The sequence below is a fragment of the Alosa pseudoharengus genome, unplaced genomic scaffold (assembly GCF_046254945.1).
Source record: "Alosa pseudoharengus isolate Yale_2024_CS ecotype anadromous, Long Island Sound unplaced genomic scaffold, YU_APseudo_1.1 YU_APseudo_1.1_scf_23, whole genome shotgun sequence".
NCBI lineage: Eukaryota > Metazoa > Chordata > Actinopteri > Clupeiformes > Clupeidae > Alosa > Alosa pseudoharengus.
The window spans coordinates 21,177,321-21,195,767 of NW_027468685.1; the positions used below are offsets into that span (position 1 = coordinate 21,177,321).

At 39.0% G+C, this 18,447-nt stretch overlaps 2 protein-coding genes across 2 annotated transcripts; both read left to right on the forward strand.

Moving 5' to 3' along the window:
- The first annotated feature begins 2,533 nt into the window (after positions 1–2,533).
- LOC143140832 (uncharacterized) lies at positions 2,534–4,469 on the forward strand. The gene is made up of 3 exons (XM_076301951.1): positions 2,534–2,561; positions 3,054–4,276; positions 4,452–4,469. The coding sequence occupies exons 1-3, from the start codon at positions 2,534–2,536 to the stop codon at positions 4,467–4,469; spliced, it is 1,269 nt and encodes a 422-aa protein (XP_076158066.1).
- A 752-nt stretch (positions 4,470–5,221) lies between these two features.
- On the forward strand, positions 5,222–11,674 carry LOC143140833 (uncharacterized). The gene is made up of 2 exons (XM_076301952.1): positions 5,222–6,054; positions 6,163–11,674. The coding sequence occupies exons 1-2, from the start codon at positions 5,222–5,224 to the stop codon at positions 11,672–11,674; spliced, it is 6,345 nt and encodes a 2,114-aa protein (XP_076158067.1).
- Positions 11,675–18,447: the final 6,773 nt, after the last annotated feature.

An 18,447-nucleotide genomic window follows, 5' to 3' on the forward strand; every position in this document is an offset into this window, starting at 1 on the left:
AGTTGCTACAGTCTTGTAATGGTTTTAGTGTTTTGATACTTCATTCATAATATAGCCATGGTATAGTATTTCTAGGGGTGTGGTAAGGGAAATATAGTGTGGTCAGTGGAAAGAAAGACAGGAAAGACAATTAAAGGTGTTAAAAAGAGGTGGGTTATGGCTGTGATGGGCGTGCATAGTAATGTTGGAATAGGTGTATAAAAGCAGGGATAATCAGATGAGATCTCTTAGTTTCTCTGCAACGGTAAGGTAAGTCTGCTGGTATTTTGTTGTTGCTTGTGGTTTGAAAGTAGGGTTTTTACTGAAACTAGTTTTAAGCCTATGTTAAAGTGCTGTTAGCAAGAGTTATTTTGTTGTCTTGTATTTTAAGGAATGAGGCAAAACTGTTTGGATTTATAAGTATTTAAAGTTGATTGCCATAGAGTTTTGTATGTTCAGTTTAATTTAGCACAGAAATACAGAACTGTTCAAATGTTTGTTTTTTTGTGAGTGGAGAGAGGTATTAAAAATAGGGTTGGCTTGAGGAGAGTTATACTTGATGAATTTATATATTTGTTAAGTGGATGTATTAAGTTACTTTCAGATGTTTCAGAAAGTACTGTAGGTGTAGGTTTTGTTGTGTTTTGTATGTATAGTGGAATTTTAGCGAGGTGAATATATATGAATTTACAGTAAGTGGTTTGTCTTTGATATTGTATGTTTTTCTTTGTGTGAAGGGAGAATTACAGGTGTGTGTGGGGGGATAGTTAGGGTAGTTTAAGAAGTGCCTGGGTTGATGATGTTTCAATGGTTATATTAGTCAGTGTATGTTTTTAGTTGAATTCTTAAAAATATTACAGATAAATAGCCAGTAAATTGAGTTTATTTTGAATGGTTTTGTTAGCAGTAGCTTTGGATAGCCTATTGTATTATCAAATGTTGGTTGTTAATGCATGCTGCATTCTGAGGTTAAGGTATTTGTTGTGTAGGTTAGCCTACCACTTTGTTCAAGGTGCATTTTTGATTTATAGGAGTTCTTGTCTAACGTTTTGAATCACTGTTTTGTTAGTGGGCAGTTAGGTCTATGCTAGGCTAGGCTATCATAGTTTGGAGTTTTGTTTGAAGTTAGTTGTGTTATCATAATAGCCTGCACTGATTGACCATGCAGATAAACAGAGGTAGTCTATATTGTGTGGTTGTAATATGCTATGTTTAATTATTGGTCACTTTAAAGAGAGGTTGGCTAGTTGGTAGGCTAATTAAGGATATCTGGTATGTTTCTGGTGGAGCCATTTGTGTTTGAATAGCGGGTTTAACGACTATGGCACATTGATAGTATTGGCATTTTGCAGGTTGTTAAGTTACAATGCAGGTGTGACATTCCACAGAGTAGCCTATTTAACCTGTACTTTATGATATGCGACGCTAGTGGTTGGTCGCAGCTATAATGTGTATCTCATTAACATCAGTGTGGTGGTCATCAAGCCACAATGCAGGTGTCCATTGTAGCCTACAGAGTATGCCTAGTTGCCTAACAATGCTATGGTGTAATATGATTTTATATGATTGCATTTTGGTGGTGTTGATGCCCTGGTAAATTTGTGGGGGTTTGGTGAAGTTAAGTTTAGTCAGTAGGCCTAAGTAAGTTTATAGTAAAACTTTTTGTTTGTAGGTTAGCTAACACGTTACTTGAGGTGATGCATGTATTTTGTCAGACCTAAATATTTTGAAATTAGTAGGTTATGTGGTTTTGAGCTTTGGTTGTTGTTAAGTTATGTTTCATTTTGCCCAGGTAGCGGTGCTTTGTCTGAACTAAGGCATAGTTGTAATTATGAAATTGGTATTTATATTCTATATGTATTTACAGTTTTTGAAACATATAATTGGGACAATGTTTGATTTTTTGTCATCTTTTGGAGCTATAGGATAGTTTGTTTTGACTTATAAATGAACAATCATTTCAATTTTAGCATGTGCTTGCATGAAGCTGAGAATAATTTTAATCATATTTAATTATGGAGGAAATCAGGAAAAGTTTAAATGTGGCCACATACTTTCAAAGGTTTGAGAAACATGGAATATGTATTTGATTTGTGTTATAGTTATGTAGGTCCTTGAAAAGACATTTATTTTGTCAAAAATACAACTGCACCTATTACACTTTTCCCTCTCTGCTCTCTTTAATATAATATCATTATTTTTTAACATCCCCATCCTTTCCTTTGACAAGTTATTTTTATACCATCTTTGACTTGTACTTAATATGTTTAACATTTAGTTATAGTACTGAGAGATGTTTGGTAATTGATAGCTATAGTCTTTTTTGCACTGTAGCTTAGATGTTATTCTATTGTTGTAGTTATTTGTAGTTAAACTGTAAGTTACATGTTGTTCTATAAGATACTTTGGATTAATGCATTTGTCAACTGAAATAATGTAAATGTAGGTGTGTGTATTTTGATTTGTAAAATTATTTATAGGTGCATAATTTCATTTGCCATTATGTTAATATGTACTGTTTTAATTCTAGATGCCGAGGTTAAAGAAACACCGAATGCGCCGTACGCCATCAAACAACAAAGGTAAGAACAGTGGTTCTTTTAAGAATAGCGGTTCTCCTGTCTTGCTGTGTGTTTGTTCTGAACAATCTCCAGCTGGAGTTGTGCATGGGGGAGTAGTGAGAGTAAACAAGGTAAAGAAAAGCTTTAGGGATGCTTTAGCTTGTGGTGTTGTGGCTGTTGCTAGAAATCACATCGATTCTGTTTGTGCATGGAACAGCAAGGTGGTAGATGACATATGTGTTGAAAGTCACAAGCTGAGTAGCATTAGGAACACACTTCGATCAAAAGTACAAGATTTGAGCTTGTTTACTGGTGAACATAATCTGTTTAATAGAAACTGCAATGTTTCTGTTGGCAAAGTGGTTTACGATGGAAGTTTTGAGTCTTTTCATGGTTGGCCTCCATTGGACGAACTTCTACAACAAGAGTTGTTGAGTTATGGAGCATGTTTGCTTAACCTTGATGGTGAGGTGTGTGTGATCATACATCATAAGGAATACTTTGTGGTTGTAGATCCAAACACGCGTGATGCCAAGGGATTAGCGTCTGATGTGGGCAGAAGTGTAGTTGTGTTTAACACCAACTTGAATGATTTGATGTTACACATTAATAACTTGACTTTATCATTGAAGGCTAAGCGCTACAGTGTTGTTGGTATCGCAGTTGAGGTAGATTTGCCTGTTAGAGTTGGTGATGATGATAGCAATGATGTGATTGGCAGCAGTACTGATACAGCTGTGAACCAGTTTGATGTGGATTGTGGCGGAGGTTCTGATACAAGTGTGAGTGAGTTTGCTGTGGATTGTGTCAGGGGTTCTGATACAAGTGCGAGTGATCTTGCTGTGGATAGTGGTAGACGTTGTGATACACATGTGAGCGACATTGATATGGATTGTGCCAGAGGTTCTGATACAGGTGTCAGTAATATGGGTTTTGTATGCGGCAGTTTTCATCAAGGAGATGAACGTTTTGAAAATGGTGGTAGTCAGTGCATGGCTGTAAGTCTTGTAGCTATGGCAATTGATAATTTAAGTAGTGTATTTTCTTGGAATTCAGAACAGCTAAATGAAGTTGTTGTGTTAGGCAATGCACTGTACAGCAGTTTAAGAGACTCTGGTTGTATCACTGATCAAGGTGAAAGGGAGTATCTTTGTGTACCAGACATGCCAGCACATATTGAGATCAAGCAATGTCAATTTCGGTGTGAGTATGGCAATGATTTTGTTTCAGGGGAAATTGGCGTTGATGATGGGCAGAACATCAAGGTAGGTGTTCATATGTCTTTACAGGATGGCTTGCAGTTCATTTTTGAAAAATATGACAAATGTTTTCTGACTATGTGTGATACCACTTGTGCTATAATTAAGGACAGAGAGCAGTTTGCTATTGTTGATTCACATGCGCGCAATTCTGAAGGCATTCCAAGCTCTTTTGGTGTGAGCGTTGTTTTGTATTTCAGTTGCTTGTCTGATCTGTGCACACATATTCTGCGCCTTGGCTTTTGTTTGACGACTAAGAACAGGCAATTTGAGCTTTGTGGTGTGAATTTGTTGAGAGTAAGTGGTCTACCACAGAGTGTAAACACATTGAACAAGTTTAGTGTTGATCCACAGCAACAACTTACTTTTGACTTTGCACATGGTGATTCTAATTCAAACACAGAAATGTCTGACTTTAACCTTGGTGGCATAACGGTTATTAGTAGTGATGAAGAGAAAGAGATGGATTCAGGTGTGGTGAGTGTAGGTGTAGCGCCTGAATTGGATGTTGAATCAGAAGAGCGATATAGTTGTAATCTTGCAGAGAATGAAAGTTATGCAAACACGGGAATGTTTGACAGAGAGTTGGAGCTTAAAGCAGACCATAACAGTGATGTGAAGGACTGTGATTCAGATGTGGTGTTTGCTGCAGATTTGCCTGCAGCTGTGAAACATTTTAATCCTATATCTAAATTAGTTGCACTGGAAATGTGTAAGAAATTGAATGTGCAGTTTGAAGGTGATACTAATGACTTGGCCCATAGAGATATACCATTAGGTTCTCCATGCCAACCTATTTCCATGAAGGAAGACGGTAATTGTTTTTTTCGAGCAATCAGTCATGCTGTGAGTGGTTCAGAAGAATGTCATAAAAAGTTTCGGTTTGCTTTGGTGAAATATATGGAACGTAATCGAGTACAGTGTAAGCCTTATTTAAGGATGGAGTACAAATCTGTTTCTGAATACCTTAAGAAGTCAGGAATGAGATATGTTGGTAATTGGGCAACAGAAGTCGAAATTCAGATGATGGCCAATTTCTTGCAAGTGGATGTGCATACCTTTAGTGGTGGCAAGTGGTTGTCATACAGATGTATGAATAGTACAGATAGCACAGGAGGCATATATTTGGATCATTGTAATGGAAATCATTACAATGTTGTAGTTTGTGTAAAAGATGTTGATATGCAGTGTTGTGATCAATGTAAAGCGCAGGTTATAACACAAACTAAACATATTCAAACAAGACAAAGTGGAATTACATGTGCAAGTACAAGGAATTATGGAAATTCTGTTGAAATGGATTTTAATGTTACACATGATCTTACTAGCAATGCAGGACAGGATATTGATGTGGAGTTTACAGCAGATTTGCCTGCAAGTGTGGCATATTTTAATCCTATATGTAAAGCCTGTGCTGTGGAAATGTGTAAGAAATTAAAAGTAGAGCTAAAAGGTGATTTGGAAGACAAGGAGGATAAATTAGTCCACAGTGTTAGTGTTATGCCATTAGGAGTTCCGTGTCCAACTAAGCGCATACATAAAGATGGTGACTGTTTTTTTCGAGCCGTTAGTCATGTTGTGAGTGGTTCAGAAACACATCACAGATTGTTTCGGCTTGCCGTGGTAAAATATATGGAGCGTAATCAAGCAGAGTGTGCACCATGTTTAAGGAAGGAATATAGCAGTGTTTCTGAATATATTGACAAGTCAAGAATGGGATATGTTCATAATTGGGCAACAGAAGTTGAAATTCAGATGATGGCCAATCTTCTGGAAGTTGATGTGCATACATATAGTGGTGGCAAGTGGTTGTCATACAGATGTCCAGAGAGTACAGAGTCAACACATGGCATATATTTGGATCATTGTAATGAAAATCATTATGATGTTGTGATTTGTGTAAAAGATCTTAATCTGCAACAGTGTATTGGCAGGTGTAAAATTGAGACTTTGGCACAAATGCAAGGTGTGCAAACAAGACAAAAAACTAGGAAGCGTAGTCACATGGAATCAGACAATGAATATAGACAACAAAAGGAACAATGTAAGAAGGTGAGGTACCATGAGAATGCACAACATAGATCTGCAGTGAGACGTAATAGTAAGCTGAAATATAACCAAACTGACCAATATAGATTAGCTAAAAAGGAGTACAACAGGGTGAGATATAGACAAAATACACAATATAGATCTGCAGCCAGAGAAGCAAGTAAATTAAAGTACCAAAATGATCCCAAACACAGAATGGCTTTGAGGCGAAGTAGTTATCTAAAGTATCAAAATGATCTTCAATACAGATCTGCAATGAAGTGTGCCAGTAAAAGAAAATATAGAAATGACCCAAATCATAACTTGGCTGTGAGGAAATTGATTGTTTTGAAATATAGAAATAACATAGATCATAATTTGGCTGTGAAGAAAGCGAGTGTTTTGAAATATAAAAACAATCCGAATTATAGGTTGGCTTTGAAGAAAGCAAGTGTTTGGAAATATAAAACTAATCTTGAGCACCAAACGGCGGTGAAGAAAGCAAGTAAAGTAAAGTACAGTACTAATGCCCAACACCGTAAACGTCTGAAAAGACATAATCGTGATAAAAGGCAACAATATTTGGCAAATCAGAAACAATTTGAGACAGTTATGGCAGCATTTTTAAATAAAGTGAAAGATGGCCCCAATTATGTCTGTTGTGTGTGTCATCGCTTGCTTTTCAATCATCAAGTCAAACACTGTAGCAAAGATGCATATACAAATACACCAAATATGCGTTCACTTGCTGAAATGTGCATAACTGAAGACTATTTGCATAAGTGTGGGGAATCGTGTGCTGATCAGTGTCAATGGGTAAATTCATGCAGAAGACAGTTGTGGATTTGTCATACTTGTCATTCAAAGCTGAATAGAGGTCAAATGCCTGCAGAGAGTGTGCGTAACAATTTGTCATTGTCAATCATTCCTATGGAATTGAGTTGTTTAAATAATTTGGAAGAACATTTAATTGCTTTACATATTCCATTTATGAAAATGTTGGCATTACCAAAAGGCGGCCAAAATGGAGTTCATGGTCCAGTGACGTGTGTACCTGCAAACATTGTTGAAACCACAAATGTTTTGCCACGTTCAGATGTTGACCATTCCCTTTTGCGTGTAAAACTCAAGAGGAAATTGACATACAAAGGGCATTACAAATACGAATATGTGAATATGCAACATGTACACCAAGCATTGGCATATCTGAAAAAAAACAATAAGCACTACACAGATATAGAGTTTAATGATGCTTGGCTGAATGTTTTTTCAAAAGATGATGATGATGAGCTAATTCATGAAAATGATAGTACAGAACCATGTGCCAGCAACAATGATGATGAGCTTCTACATGACAGGCAGCAGCATTGCATGTACATGGACACTTGTCTTCAGCCAGTTGATATTGGGCAAGAAGTGTTGGACCATTATTATGATAGCATTGTGAATGTTGCTCCAGCTGAGGGAAACACTCCTGTGAAAATGCTTTTAGATAAATCTAACGAGGCTAAATGTTTTCCTGCGTTGTTTCCTGAAGGGTGTAATACTTATAGTGATTCCAGGGAGCAAAGGCTGACACTGTGTAGGTATTTTAACATGCGGATTTTGAATGCAGATGGCAGATTTGCTGAGAATGTTGAGTACATTTTTTACGCTCAGTATTTGTCTGAAATTGAACAGGTAGTTTCAAATGTGTCCATAGCCTTAAGGAAAGGGAAAGGACAAGCTAAAGCAAAGGCTGTAGATGTCGACATGCTAAAAGACAGAGAGTCTTTGACCAAATTACTTCAACATGATGAAGGTTACAGATTTTTGAAACCTGTACGTGGGAGTCCTGCTTTTTGGCAGGGTGTCCAAAAAGACTTATTTGCTATGATTAGGCAGTTGGGTATTCCCACTTGGTTCTGTTCGTTTTCATCAGCTGACATGCGTTGGACCAACTTGTTGTCCAGCATTTTGCAACAGGAAGGTAGAAATGAAAATATTGAGACTTTGGAGTGGGCTGACAAGTGTGAGATGTTACGACGGAATCCTGTCACTGCAGCACGCATGTTTGATTTTAGGTGGCATTGTTTTCTGAAGGATGTGCTTATGTCTCCTTCTCATCCAATTGGTAAGATTGTTGATTACTTTTACAGAGTAGAGTTTCAGCAGAGAGGATCACCACACGTGCATTGTTTATTTTGGGTTGAGAATGCTCCCCAGATAGATAAAAATACAGATGAAGAAGTAGTTAAATTTGTTGACAGATATGTAACATGTGAGACACCATCTGATGACAGTGTTCTATTGGACATAGTCTCAACTGTGCAACAACATAGCAAGAGGCACTCTAAAACATGCAAAAAGAAAAGCACAGTTTGTCGATTCAATTTTCCTCGTCCCCCATCTGGCCAAACATTTATATGTCATAAGAAGGAAGAGAGTGATGATGAGGAAACATGTGAGGATGAAAAAGAATGCGAGTGTCCATTATCAGAGGCATGTGAGTGTCCCAAACCCAAGAAGAGTAAGATGCGAAGGGATGTAGCTGAGGACATTTTGGGTAAGGTGAAGACAGCTATTGCAGATGTGGATAAAGTTTATGAATCTGTACAAGACTTGTTTGATACTTTAGGCATTAGCCAAGAAAGTTATGAGATGGCCTATGACACACTAGGAAAGAAAACACAGATTGTGTTGAAAAGACAGCCGGCTGATGTATGGGTCAATCAGTACAGCAAGCCTCTTCTCAAATGTTGGAATGCAAATATGGATATTCAATATGTTGTTGATGCATATGCTTGCATTGTCTACATTATTTCATACATTTCCAAGGCAGAAAGAGAAATGGGACTACTTCTAAGTAATGCACAAAAAGAAGCATCTAAAGAACGAAATCTTGATGCTAAAGGTGCTTTAAAAAAATTAGGCAGTGTGTATTTGCACAATCGAGATGTGTGTGCACAGGAAGCAGTCTATAGATTGACAAGCATGCACTTAAAAGAGTGTTCGCGGAAAGTAGTGTTTATACCTACAGGCGATAACATTGTAAAAATGAGCCTGCCGTTGTCTGTCCTTAGAGGGCAGGCTGAAAGCCAAGATCTGTCCACAGATGACATGTGGATGGTCAATACTGTTGACAGGTATAAGAACAGACCAGATGAAGATGTGTTTAATGAGATGTGTTTGGCCACTTTTGCGTCTGAGTTCCGCATCCTTTCAGCCAGTGAGAAAAGTGCCAATCGAGTTCAATTGAAAAATGATATGGGATTTGTTTTGCGCAGAACACGATCAGCACCAGCTGTTGTACGTTACGCTAGTTTTTCCGCAACAAAAAGCCCAGAGAATTTCTACCGTAGCATGTTGCAATTGTTTTTGCCCTATAGGATGGATGTTCAGTTGAAACCACCCGGATACGATAGATTTGAAGACTTTTATAACAATGGACATGTTTGTTATGCAGATGGAAATTTACAGTCTGTTAAAGTGATTGTGGACCAGAATAGGAATAGTTTTGAGGTGGATGCTGATTTATTGCAGTCAGCCGAGCAGGAAGTGAATAATGGTATATTGGAAGACGCATGGTGTCAACTTTGTCCTGAACAACAGCTGGAACGCTTAGAATGTGAGCAAGTACGCATTGAACAGGCTCAGTTAGTAGATGATCCTGCTGAAAATATTCCAGATTTGGCTGATGGTGACAAACAGAACTTGCATTTAGAGAAGCAAAAAAATTCAATGTGTAGAGCGGAAGGCCTGGCTTTGCTAAGGTCATTAAATGTCACCCAAATGTCTGTATTTAACAAAATCAGACAGTGGTGTTTACACAAAATTCAAGGAAAAGGGCCACCACCATTTCATGTGTTTATCACAGGCGGTGCTGGAACTGGCAAAAGTCATTTAATTAAAGCCATACAGTATGAAGCAAATAGACTTCTATGTAGAACCAGCCATAACCCAGATGATCTTTGTGTGCTGTTAACTGCACCTACTGGCATTGCTGCTCACAATGTGAGAGCTGCTACAATTCACAGTGCATTGTGCATAGGAACAAACATCAAGCTGCCATACTCTCCTCTTGGTGAAGAAAAGCTCAATACTTTGCGCTCAATATTAGGGAATTTGCAAATATTGATAATTGATGAAATTTCAATGGTTGACCACAAATTGCTAGCATATATTCATGGTAGACTCAGGCAAATCAAACAAACAGGCAACTTTTCTTCTTTTGGCAATGTCAGTGTCATTGCGGTCGGGGACCACTTCCAGCTTGGACCCGTAAGAGGTACCCCATTATATGTTGATAATCAAGGAATAAACTTGTGGAAAAGCCACTTTTCAGTTGTTGAGTTGTGTACCGTAGTTAGACAGAAAGACACTGAATTTTCCCATATGCTGAATCGTCTGAGAACACGCACCAGAGAAAGCCCCCTTCTTCAAAGTGACATTGCTCTTTTGAAAGAACGCGAAACAGGTGAACAAAGCTCAGCTTTACACATATTTCCCACTAACGATCAAGTACAAGAACACAACACTCAACGCTTGATTGAATCTTGTGATGACTATCTGTGTGTTAAAGCACAGGATTATAAAAAGGATCACAAAACAGGTAAAGTGTTACTGAAAGGTGGCCAACACTGTAGAGTGCACAATTCAAGTCTACCAGATCATTTATACTTGGCTGACAATGCTCGTGTCATGCTTATCAAAAACATTGACGTGGAAGATGGTCTAGTTAACGGTGTATGCGGAACTGTAACGCATATAGTTAAACACGAACAAAATCCATTTCCTCTAACTGTGTACGTTCAGTTCGATGATGCTCAAGTGGGTAATCACAAAAGAAAACAATACGTTAATGAAAATGCAAACTTACAGAATTCCACACCCATATTCCCTGAAGAAGAAAGGGTAGACAACAAAGGTGGACTACGTAGGCAATTTCCTCTAAAGTTGGCGTGGGCACTAACTGTACATAAGGTACAATCTCTGACAATAGACCAAGCTGTTGTGTCACTTAACAAAGTGTTTGCTGCCGGACAAGCTTATGTAGCTCTGAGTCGAGTCAAAACTCTAACAGGACTAATTATTCAAGACTTCAATGAGAAAGCCATTTACTGCAAGGACAAAATTCAGAACACAATCAATGAAATGCCAAAGTTCTTGTGCAACACAGATTTGGTGAAAACTATGCCCAACACATTCTCTGTATACTTACTAAATGTTCAAAGTTTACAAGCACACATAGAAGATCTCACAAGTTGTATTGAAACTCTGAGTCCTAGTTGTGTTGCTGTTACAGAAACATGGCTACCTCATAGTTTCATCAACAACAGAGTAAATATCCCTAACTATGATTTTCACAGCAGCCCACGTAGTTTAGCTTACTCAGAGGACAACTGCCAATTAAATGTCATACGCAAACAGCAGCATGGTGGAGTTGGCGTATACAACAAACGTGGATCAGTGTACAGTAAGCAAAACATTCCAAATCTGAATTTAGAATGTTCTGTGCTCCACTATAGTGATTTGGATATTACGTTAGTAGTAATTTACAGGCCTCCATCATATGCCATGACAGTATTTAAACATCATTTGGGAAATTTGCTTGATTTGTTATCAAAAATGGGTGATAACATAGTTGTTATGGGGGATTTTAATGAAGATAGCCTGAAGTCTAACTCACTTATTAACTTTATGGCAACTAAACAGTTCACACAGATAGTTTCAGAGCCTACAACTGAAGCAGGCACATTAATAGACCATGTTTATGTAAAACATACATGCATGTACACTGTAATAGCTAAAGTAATGCCCGTGTACTTCAGTACACATGAAGCTATTCTGTGTACATTTTCAACCTAAACATATTCCTGTTCAACTGGTGTTTTGATCAGAGAAACACAAGGTACTGCATGAAGACTCTTTAGTGTTTCAGTTATCCCATATTCTGTTTTCTTTGTTGATCTGTGTTTTGTGTTGGTCTGTGTTTTGTTCACAATGACTGAATAGTTTTGAAGACAAATTAGGACTAAACTGGTAATATGCTTTTAACAAACAGTAATCTGCTGTAGGGATAACATTGCATTTGTACCCTACTTAGTATGGTCTTTACACTGGGATAGACAAGGAGTATCAGTTTACAATTGATGTTATCCTTGTTAATTGGTGGTAGATCTTGTTGTTGTGTTCTGCTCACAACAACATTGATAGTGTAGAGTATTTTGTGCTAAAGTAACCATTACTTCATCATGGGAAATTGTGTGTCTGCTGCTTTAGATCATTGCTATTTTATTTAGTTGATTGTGTAATATTCCATGTCAATGTCCATGCCTCCTTGCCTGTGCCTGTTGAGCGGTCCAAGCTCTGGCACTCTTGACAGTACAGGGACAACAAGCAGGCAAACATTGACATGTAGACACTGACAGCAACACTGATACTGTAGAGTATTCTGTGCTGAATTAAACCACTCTTACATCATCAATGGGTTTGTGTTTCCATCATTTCAATAGTATGGCTACTTCATTTGTGTAAATAATTTCCCTATCAAATTAATCACATCTAACATCATTCTAAGCATATATGCCATACTGTTGTTATTGATGGTTTTGTTTTGTCCATAGTCACAAAAAAGCAAAAGGCACTGGTAGTGGTACTTCCACAATAGTGGAATGGGGTTCGACTCCCTGCATTGTCCTTGCTGTAAATGTGACTGTGAACCACTCTCCCCAACTTCACAAGAATACTGGCAATCCTACTACATCTGTGTTCTCTATTTACCAACTTGGTATTATCTTTCTACTGTTGTGTGCATGTGTGTCTGTCTCTTTGTGTCTGTGTGTGTGTATGTGTGTGTGTGTGTGAGAGAGAGCGACAGCGTGTGTGTGGTGTTTAGTGAGACTCATGTGTTATTTGACTGGTCATGTTAATAACAATGTCTTTTTTGTGTGTCAAATTCTGTAAGTATGTGTGTATATATCTGTGTGTGTGCATGTGTGTTTGCGAATGTGAGGGACCGGGGCGACCACCTCACGTTTAGGGAGGTGCGCCACTGGATTAGGTGGTGTCGAGGGAAGGTAGGCGACAGCAGTTCCATACAAAAATAATATTTATTTAATCCACAAACCAAGAGGAAGCACAGCAGGAATCCAGACATAAAAATCCAGGGATCTTCAGTGTGTATCTTCAAGTGAACATTTGAACTCGCCATTAAACTAGGCAACAATTTTACAGACTTTCTAGGCTCCCGATCCAAACAAGGCGACTTTGCATAACTCTGGACCATACTTTCTACCCGTGCCTCACAGCAAGCAAGGTTAACATTATAAACTTCAATTAACTCTCTAAACTTCCCTGAGTCCCTGGATCTCCAGCTCTTCCCTCTGTCTTCCGTTGTCTCCCGTCTATTGTGTGTCTCTCCCGTGTGAAATAAGCCTGCCTTTAAATAGGCTAGGCAATTACCCAATTAGGTCTGGGCTAAACCATTATAGGGAATGCAGGGGTGATGGTGGTCTGTACCATTAACCCAATCACAGTTAAAATATCCCAGTATAAAGACATGCATACACCTACATACACAAGACATAAACAGCAATAAAACAAACTGAGTGCAGGTGAGTTTGTTTGGCTGCAGTCCATGCAGGTGTGGCACAAGGCAGTTTTTCAAATGTTTGTCGTAGGGGAAAAGGAGAGGACTCCTTTTCACAGCGATACATGTGAATAACATCACAATAATGATATCTAATATTTTGTAAAGTTTCAGATGAATCAGTTGAGGCATTACCAATTCTTGGCACATTTCCTGCTTGGCCAGGTTGTGGCACTTTGCCCACAATATCATCATAACATAATATGTATTAACCTGTTAATTTTCAGACCATTCATTCAAAGCATAGAACATTTCTGGCACATTTCATGCTTGGCCAGATGGTGGCGCTATACTAGGCATCTGAATGCCACATGTGAATATCATCACAATAATGATTTCCAATATTTTATACCTACTAAGTTTCAAATAAATCAGTTAAGGCATTACCCATTTCTGGCACATTTCCTGTTTGGCCAGGTGGTGGCGCTATGCCAGGCAGGCCCATTGGGTGTCTGGATAGCATCATAATTAGAATATCAATTAACCTGAGAAGTTTCAGACCATTCATTCAAAGCATAGAGCATTTCTGGCACATTTCCTGTTTGGCCAGATGGTGGCGCTATGCTAGGCATGTGAATTATATGTGTGAATATCATCACAATAATGATATCCAATATTTTATAAAGTTTCAGATCAATCAGTTAAGGCATTGTCCATTTCTGGAACATTTCCTACTTGGCCAGGTGGTGGCGCTATGCCAGGCAGGCCCATTGGGTGTCTGGATATCATCATAATCATAATATCTATTAACCTGAGAAGTTTCAGACCATTCATTCAATGCACTGTGACTTTATGACACATTTCCTGTTTATATGGTGAGATATTAAAATCATGACATATTACAACATATCAAAAATCCCTTCGCAATTTAACATCAGCAACATCTTGGCATCATATTTGCCAAATTTCACATGAATCTGACAAACTGTCTAGGAGGAGTATGTTAAAATTGATCACGTGACATCAGTGTAATTGCCATTCTTTCTGTTGCCAGGTGGTGGCGCTATGCCAAATATGCATTATGGGCATGTGAATATCATCACTCCCATGGTATTCAAAGACCTGTGAAATTTAAAACATTTCAAGCCATGCATGGTGAATTAAGACACATTTATTGTTTGTGTGGAAGGGTTTTAAAATTAATAATTTCGCCATTTCGTCAAATTACAACATATCAAAAAAAGGCTTCACAATTTATAATCAGGAACATCTCGGCGTCATGTATACCAACTTTGACATGAATCGGATCGATCAACCGTCTAGGAGGAGTACGGTAAAATTGATCATGTCCACAATGCACAAAATCTCAATTACCTCACTTCCTGTGGGCGTGGCTAATGGCATGTTAATACAAAAGTTGTTTGTTTTTGGGAGTTACATACACCCACCAAATTTGGTGTGTGTATCTAAAACTATATGCCAACCACAAGTCACAGTGACATAAGGGGGCGCTATGGAGTTCCTGGGCAACGCCCGGTGCCAAGCTTTTATCCCTGTCTATTCACTGTACCACGTGATGTGTGTGCCAAATTTCATGCGTTTTCACCCATGGGAAGCACCTCCTTTAGCATCATGATTCATCACATATTTCATCACATATTAGTCTGCACAAAATCCCAAATACCTCACTTCCTGTTGGGCGTGGCTAATGCATTGTACATACGAAAGTTGTTCATCTTGGGGAGATACAAACACCTACCAAATTTGGTGTGTGTAGCTGAAAGTATATGCCCACCACGGGATCAGGCATCTAAGGGGGCGTAAGGGGGCGCTAGCGAGTCCCTGGGCCACGCCCGGGGTCAAGCTCTTGTACCTAACTGCGTTGCGTGACACCTGACGTGTGTGCCAAATTTCAAGAGTATTCGACCATGTTAACTACCTCAAAAACAGGACAGCAAAAAAGTAGAATAACAATAATAATAATAATAATCCTTACAAAAACAATAGGGCCTTGCGCCCTTCGGTGCTCGGGCCCTAATAATAATCCTTACAAAAACAATAGGGCCTTGCGCCCTTCGGTGCTCGGGCCCTAATAAATATAGCCGCAAGCGGCAATGGCGGGCCCGAGCACCTGCGGGCCGCAAGCCGTGACATGTCGGAATCCAACAAAGCACCGACGTGGTTCATTTGTGAAATGTACATATTTGATGCGTGTGCTATTTGTTTTTGTATTTTATTTTCTGCCACATTTACTTGCTTGGCCAGGTGGGGGCACAATGCAAGGCAGGCCCATTGGGTGTCATCATAATCATAATATATATTAACCTGAGAAATTTCAGACCATTCATTTTAAGCAAAGAACATTTCTGATACACTTTTTGGTTGGCCAGATGGTGGCGCTATGTTAGACATGGAAATTAGACATGTGAATATCATCACAATAATGATATCCAAAATTTGTGTAATCTTTCAGATCAATCACTTAAGGCATTGTCCATTTCTGGCACATTTCCTGCTTGACCAGGTGGTGGCGCTATGCCAGGCAGGCCCATTGGGTGTCTGGATATCATCATAATCATAATATCTATTAACCTGAGAAGTTTCAGACCATTTATTCAAAGCATAGAGCATTTCTGACACATTTCCTGCTTGGCCAGGTGGTGGCGCTATGCCAGGCAGGCTCATTGGGTGTCTGAATATCATCATAATCATGATATCTATTAACCTGAGAAGTTTCAGACCATTCATTCAATGAACTGTGATTTATGACACATTTCCTTTTCGTGTGGTGAGATATTAAAATCATATCAAATATTTAACATATCAAAAATCCCTTCACAATTTAACATCAGCGACATCTTGGCATAATGTTTGCCAAATTTCACATGAATCTGACAAACCGTCTAGGAGCAGTATGTTCAAATTGATCATGTGACATCAGCGTAATTGCCATTCTTTCTTTTGCCAGTTGGTGGCGCTATGCCAAACATGAATTATGGGCATGTAAATATTATCATTAACATGGTCTTCAATGACCTGTGAAATGTAAATCATTTCAAGCCATGCATGGTGAATTATGACACATTTATTGCTTATGTGGAAGGGTATTAAAATTAACAATTTCGCCATTTCGTCAAATTACAACATATCAAAAAAAGGCTTCACAATTTATAATCAGGAACATCTCGGCGTCATGTATACCAACTTTGACATGAATCGGATCAACCGTCTAGGAGGAGTACGTTAAAATTGATCATGTCCACAACGCACAAAATCTCAATTACCTCACTTCCTGTGGGCGTGGCTAATGGCATGTTAATACAAAAGTTGTTTGTTTTTGGGAGTTACATACACCCACCAAATTTGGTGTGTGTATCTAAAACTATATGCCAACCACAAGTCACAGTGACATAAGGGGGCGCTATGGAGTTCCTGGGCAACGCCCGGTGCCAAGCTTTTATCCCTGTCTATTCACTGTATCACTTGATGTGTGTGCCAAATTTCATGCGTTTTCACCCATGGGAAGCACCTCCTTTGGCATCATGATTCATCACATATTTCATCACATATTAGTCTGCACAAAATCCCAAATACCTCACTTCCTGTTGGGCGTGGCTAATGCATTGTACATACGAAAGTCGTTCATCTTGGGGAGATACAAACACCTACCAAATTTGGTGTGTGTAGCTGAAAGTATATGCCCACCACGGGATCAGTCATCTAAGGGGGCGTAAGGGGGCGCTGGCGAGTCTCTGGGCCATGCGCGGGGCCAAGCTTTTTTACCTAGCTGCTTTGTGTGACACCTGATGTGTGTGCCAAATTTCAAGACTTTTTGATTACGTTAACCACCTCAAAATATTTGCCAACCACGGGATCAGTCACCTAAGGGGGCGCTAGCGAGTCCCTGGGCCACGCCCGGGGTCAAGCTCTTGTACCTAACTGCGTTGCGTGACACCTGACGTGTGTGCCAAATTTCAAGAATTTTCGACCATGTTAACCACCTCAAAAACAGGAAAGCAAAAAAGTAGAATAACAATAATAAATAATAAATATAGCCGCAAGCGGCAATGGCGGGCCCGAGCACCTGCGGGCCGCAACCCGTGACATGTCGGAATCCAACAAAGCACCGACGTGGTGCATCTGTGAAATGTACATATTTTATGCGTGTGCTATTTGTTTTCGTATTTTATTTTCTGGCACATATCCTGCTTGACCAGGTGGTGGCGCTATGCCAGGCAGGCCCATTGGGTGTCTGGATATCATCATAATCATAATATCTATTAACCTGAGAAGTTTCAGACCATTTATTCAAAGCATTGAGCATTTCTGGCACACTATCTGCTTGGCCAGATGGTGGCGCTATGCTAGGCCTGTGAATTACGCATGTGAATATAATCACAATAATGATATCCAATATTTAATAAACTTTCAGATCAATCACTTAAGGCATTGTCCATTTCTGGCACATTTCCTGCTTGACCAGGTGGTGGCGCTATGGCAGACAGGCCCATTGGGTGTCTGGATATCATCATAATCATAATATCTATTAACCTGAGAAGTTTCAGACCATTTATTCAAAGCATTGAGCATTTCTGGCACATTTCCTGCTTGGCCAGATGGTGGCGCTATGCTAGGCCTGTGAATTACGCTTGTGAATATCATCACAATAATGCTATCCAATATTTTATAAAGTTTCAGATCAATCACTTAAGGCATTTTCCATTTCAGGCACATATCTTGCTTGGCCAGGTGGTGGCGCTATGCCAGGCAGGCCCATTGGGTGTCTGGATATCATCATAATCATGATATCTATTAACCTGAAAAGTTTCAGACAATTCATTCAATGCACTGTGATTTATGACACATTTCCTGTTTATGTGGTGAGATATTAAAATCATATCAAATATATTACAACATTCAAAAATCCCTTCACAATTTAACATCAGCGACATCTTGGCATAATGTTTGCCAAATTTCAAATGAATCTGACAAACCGTCTAGGAGGAGTATGTTCAAATTGATCATGTGAAATCAGTATAATTGTCATTCT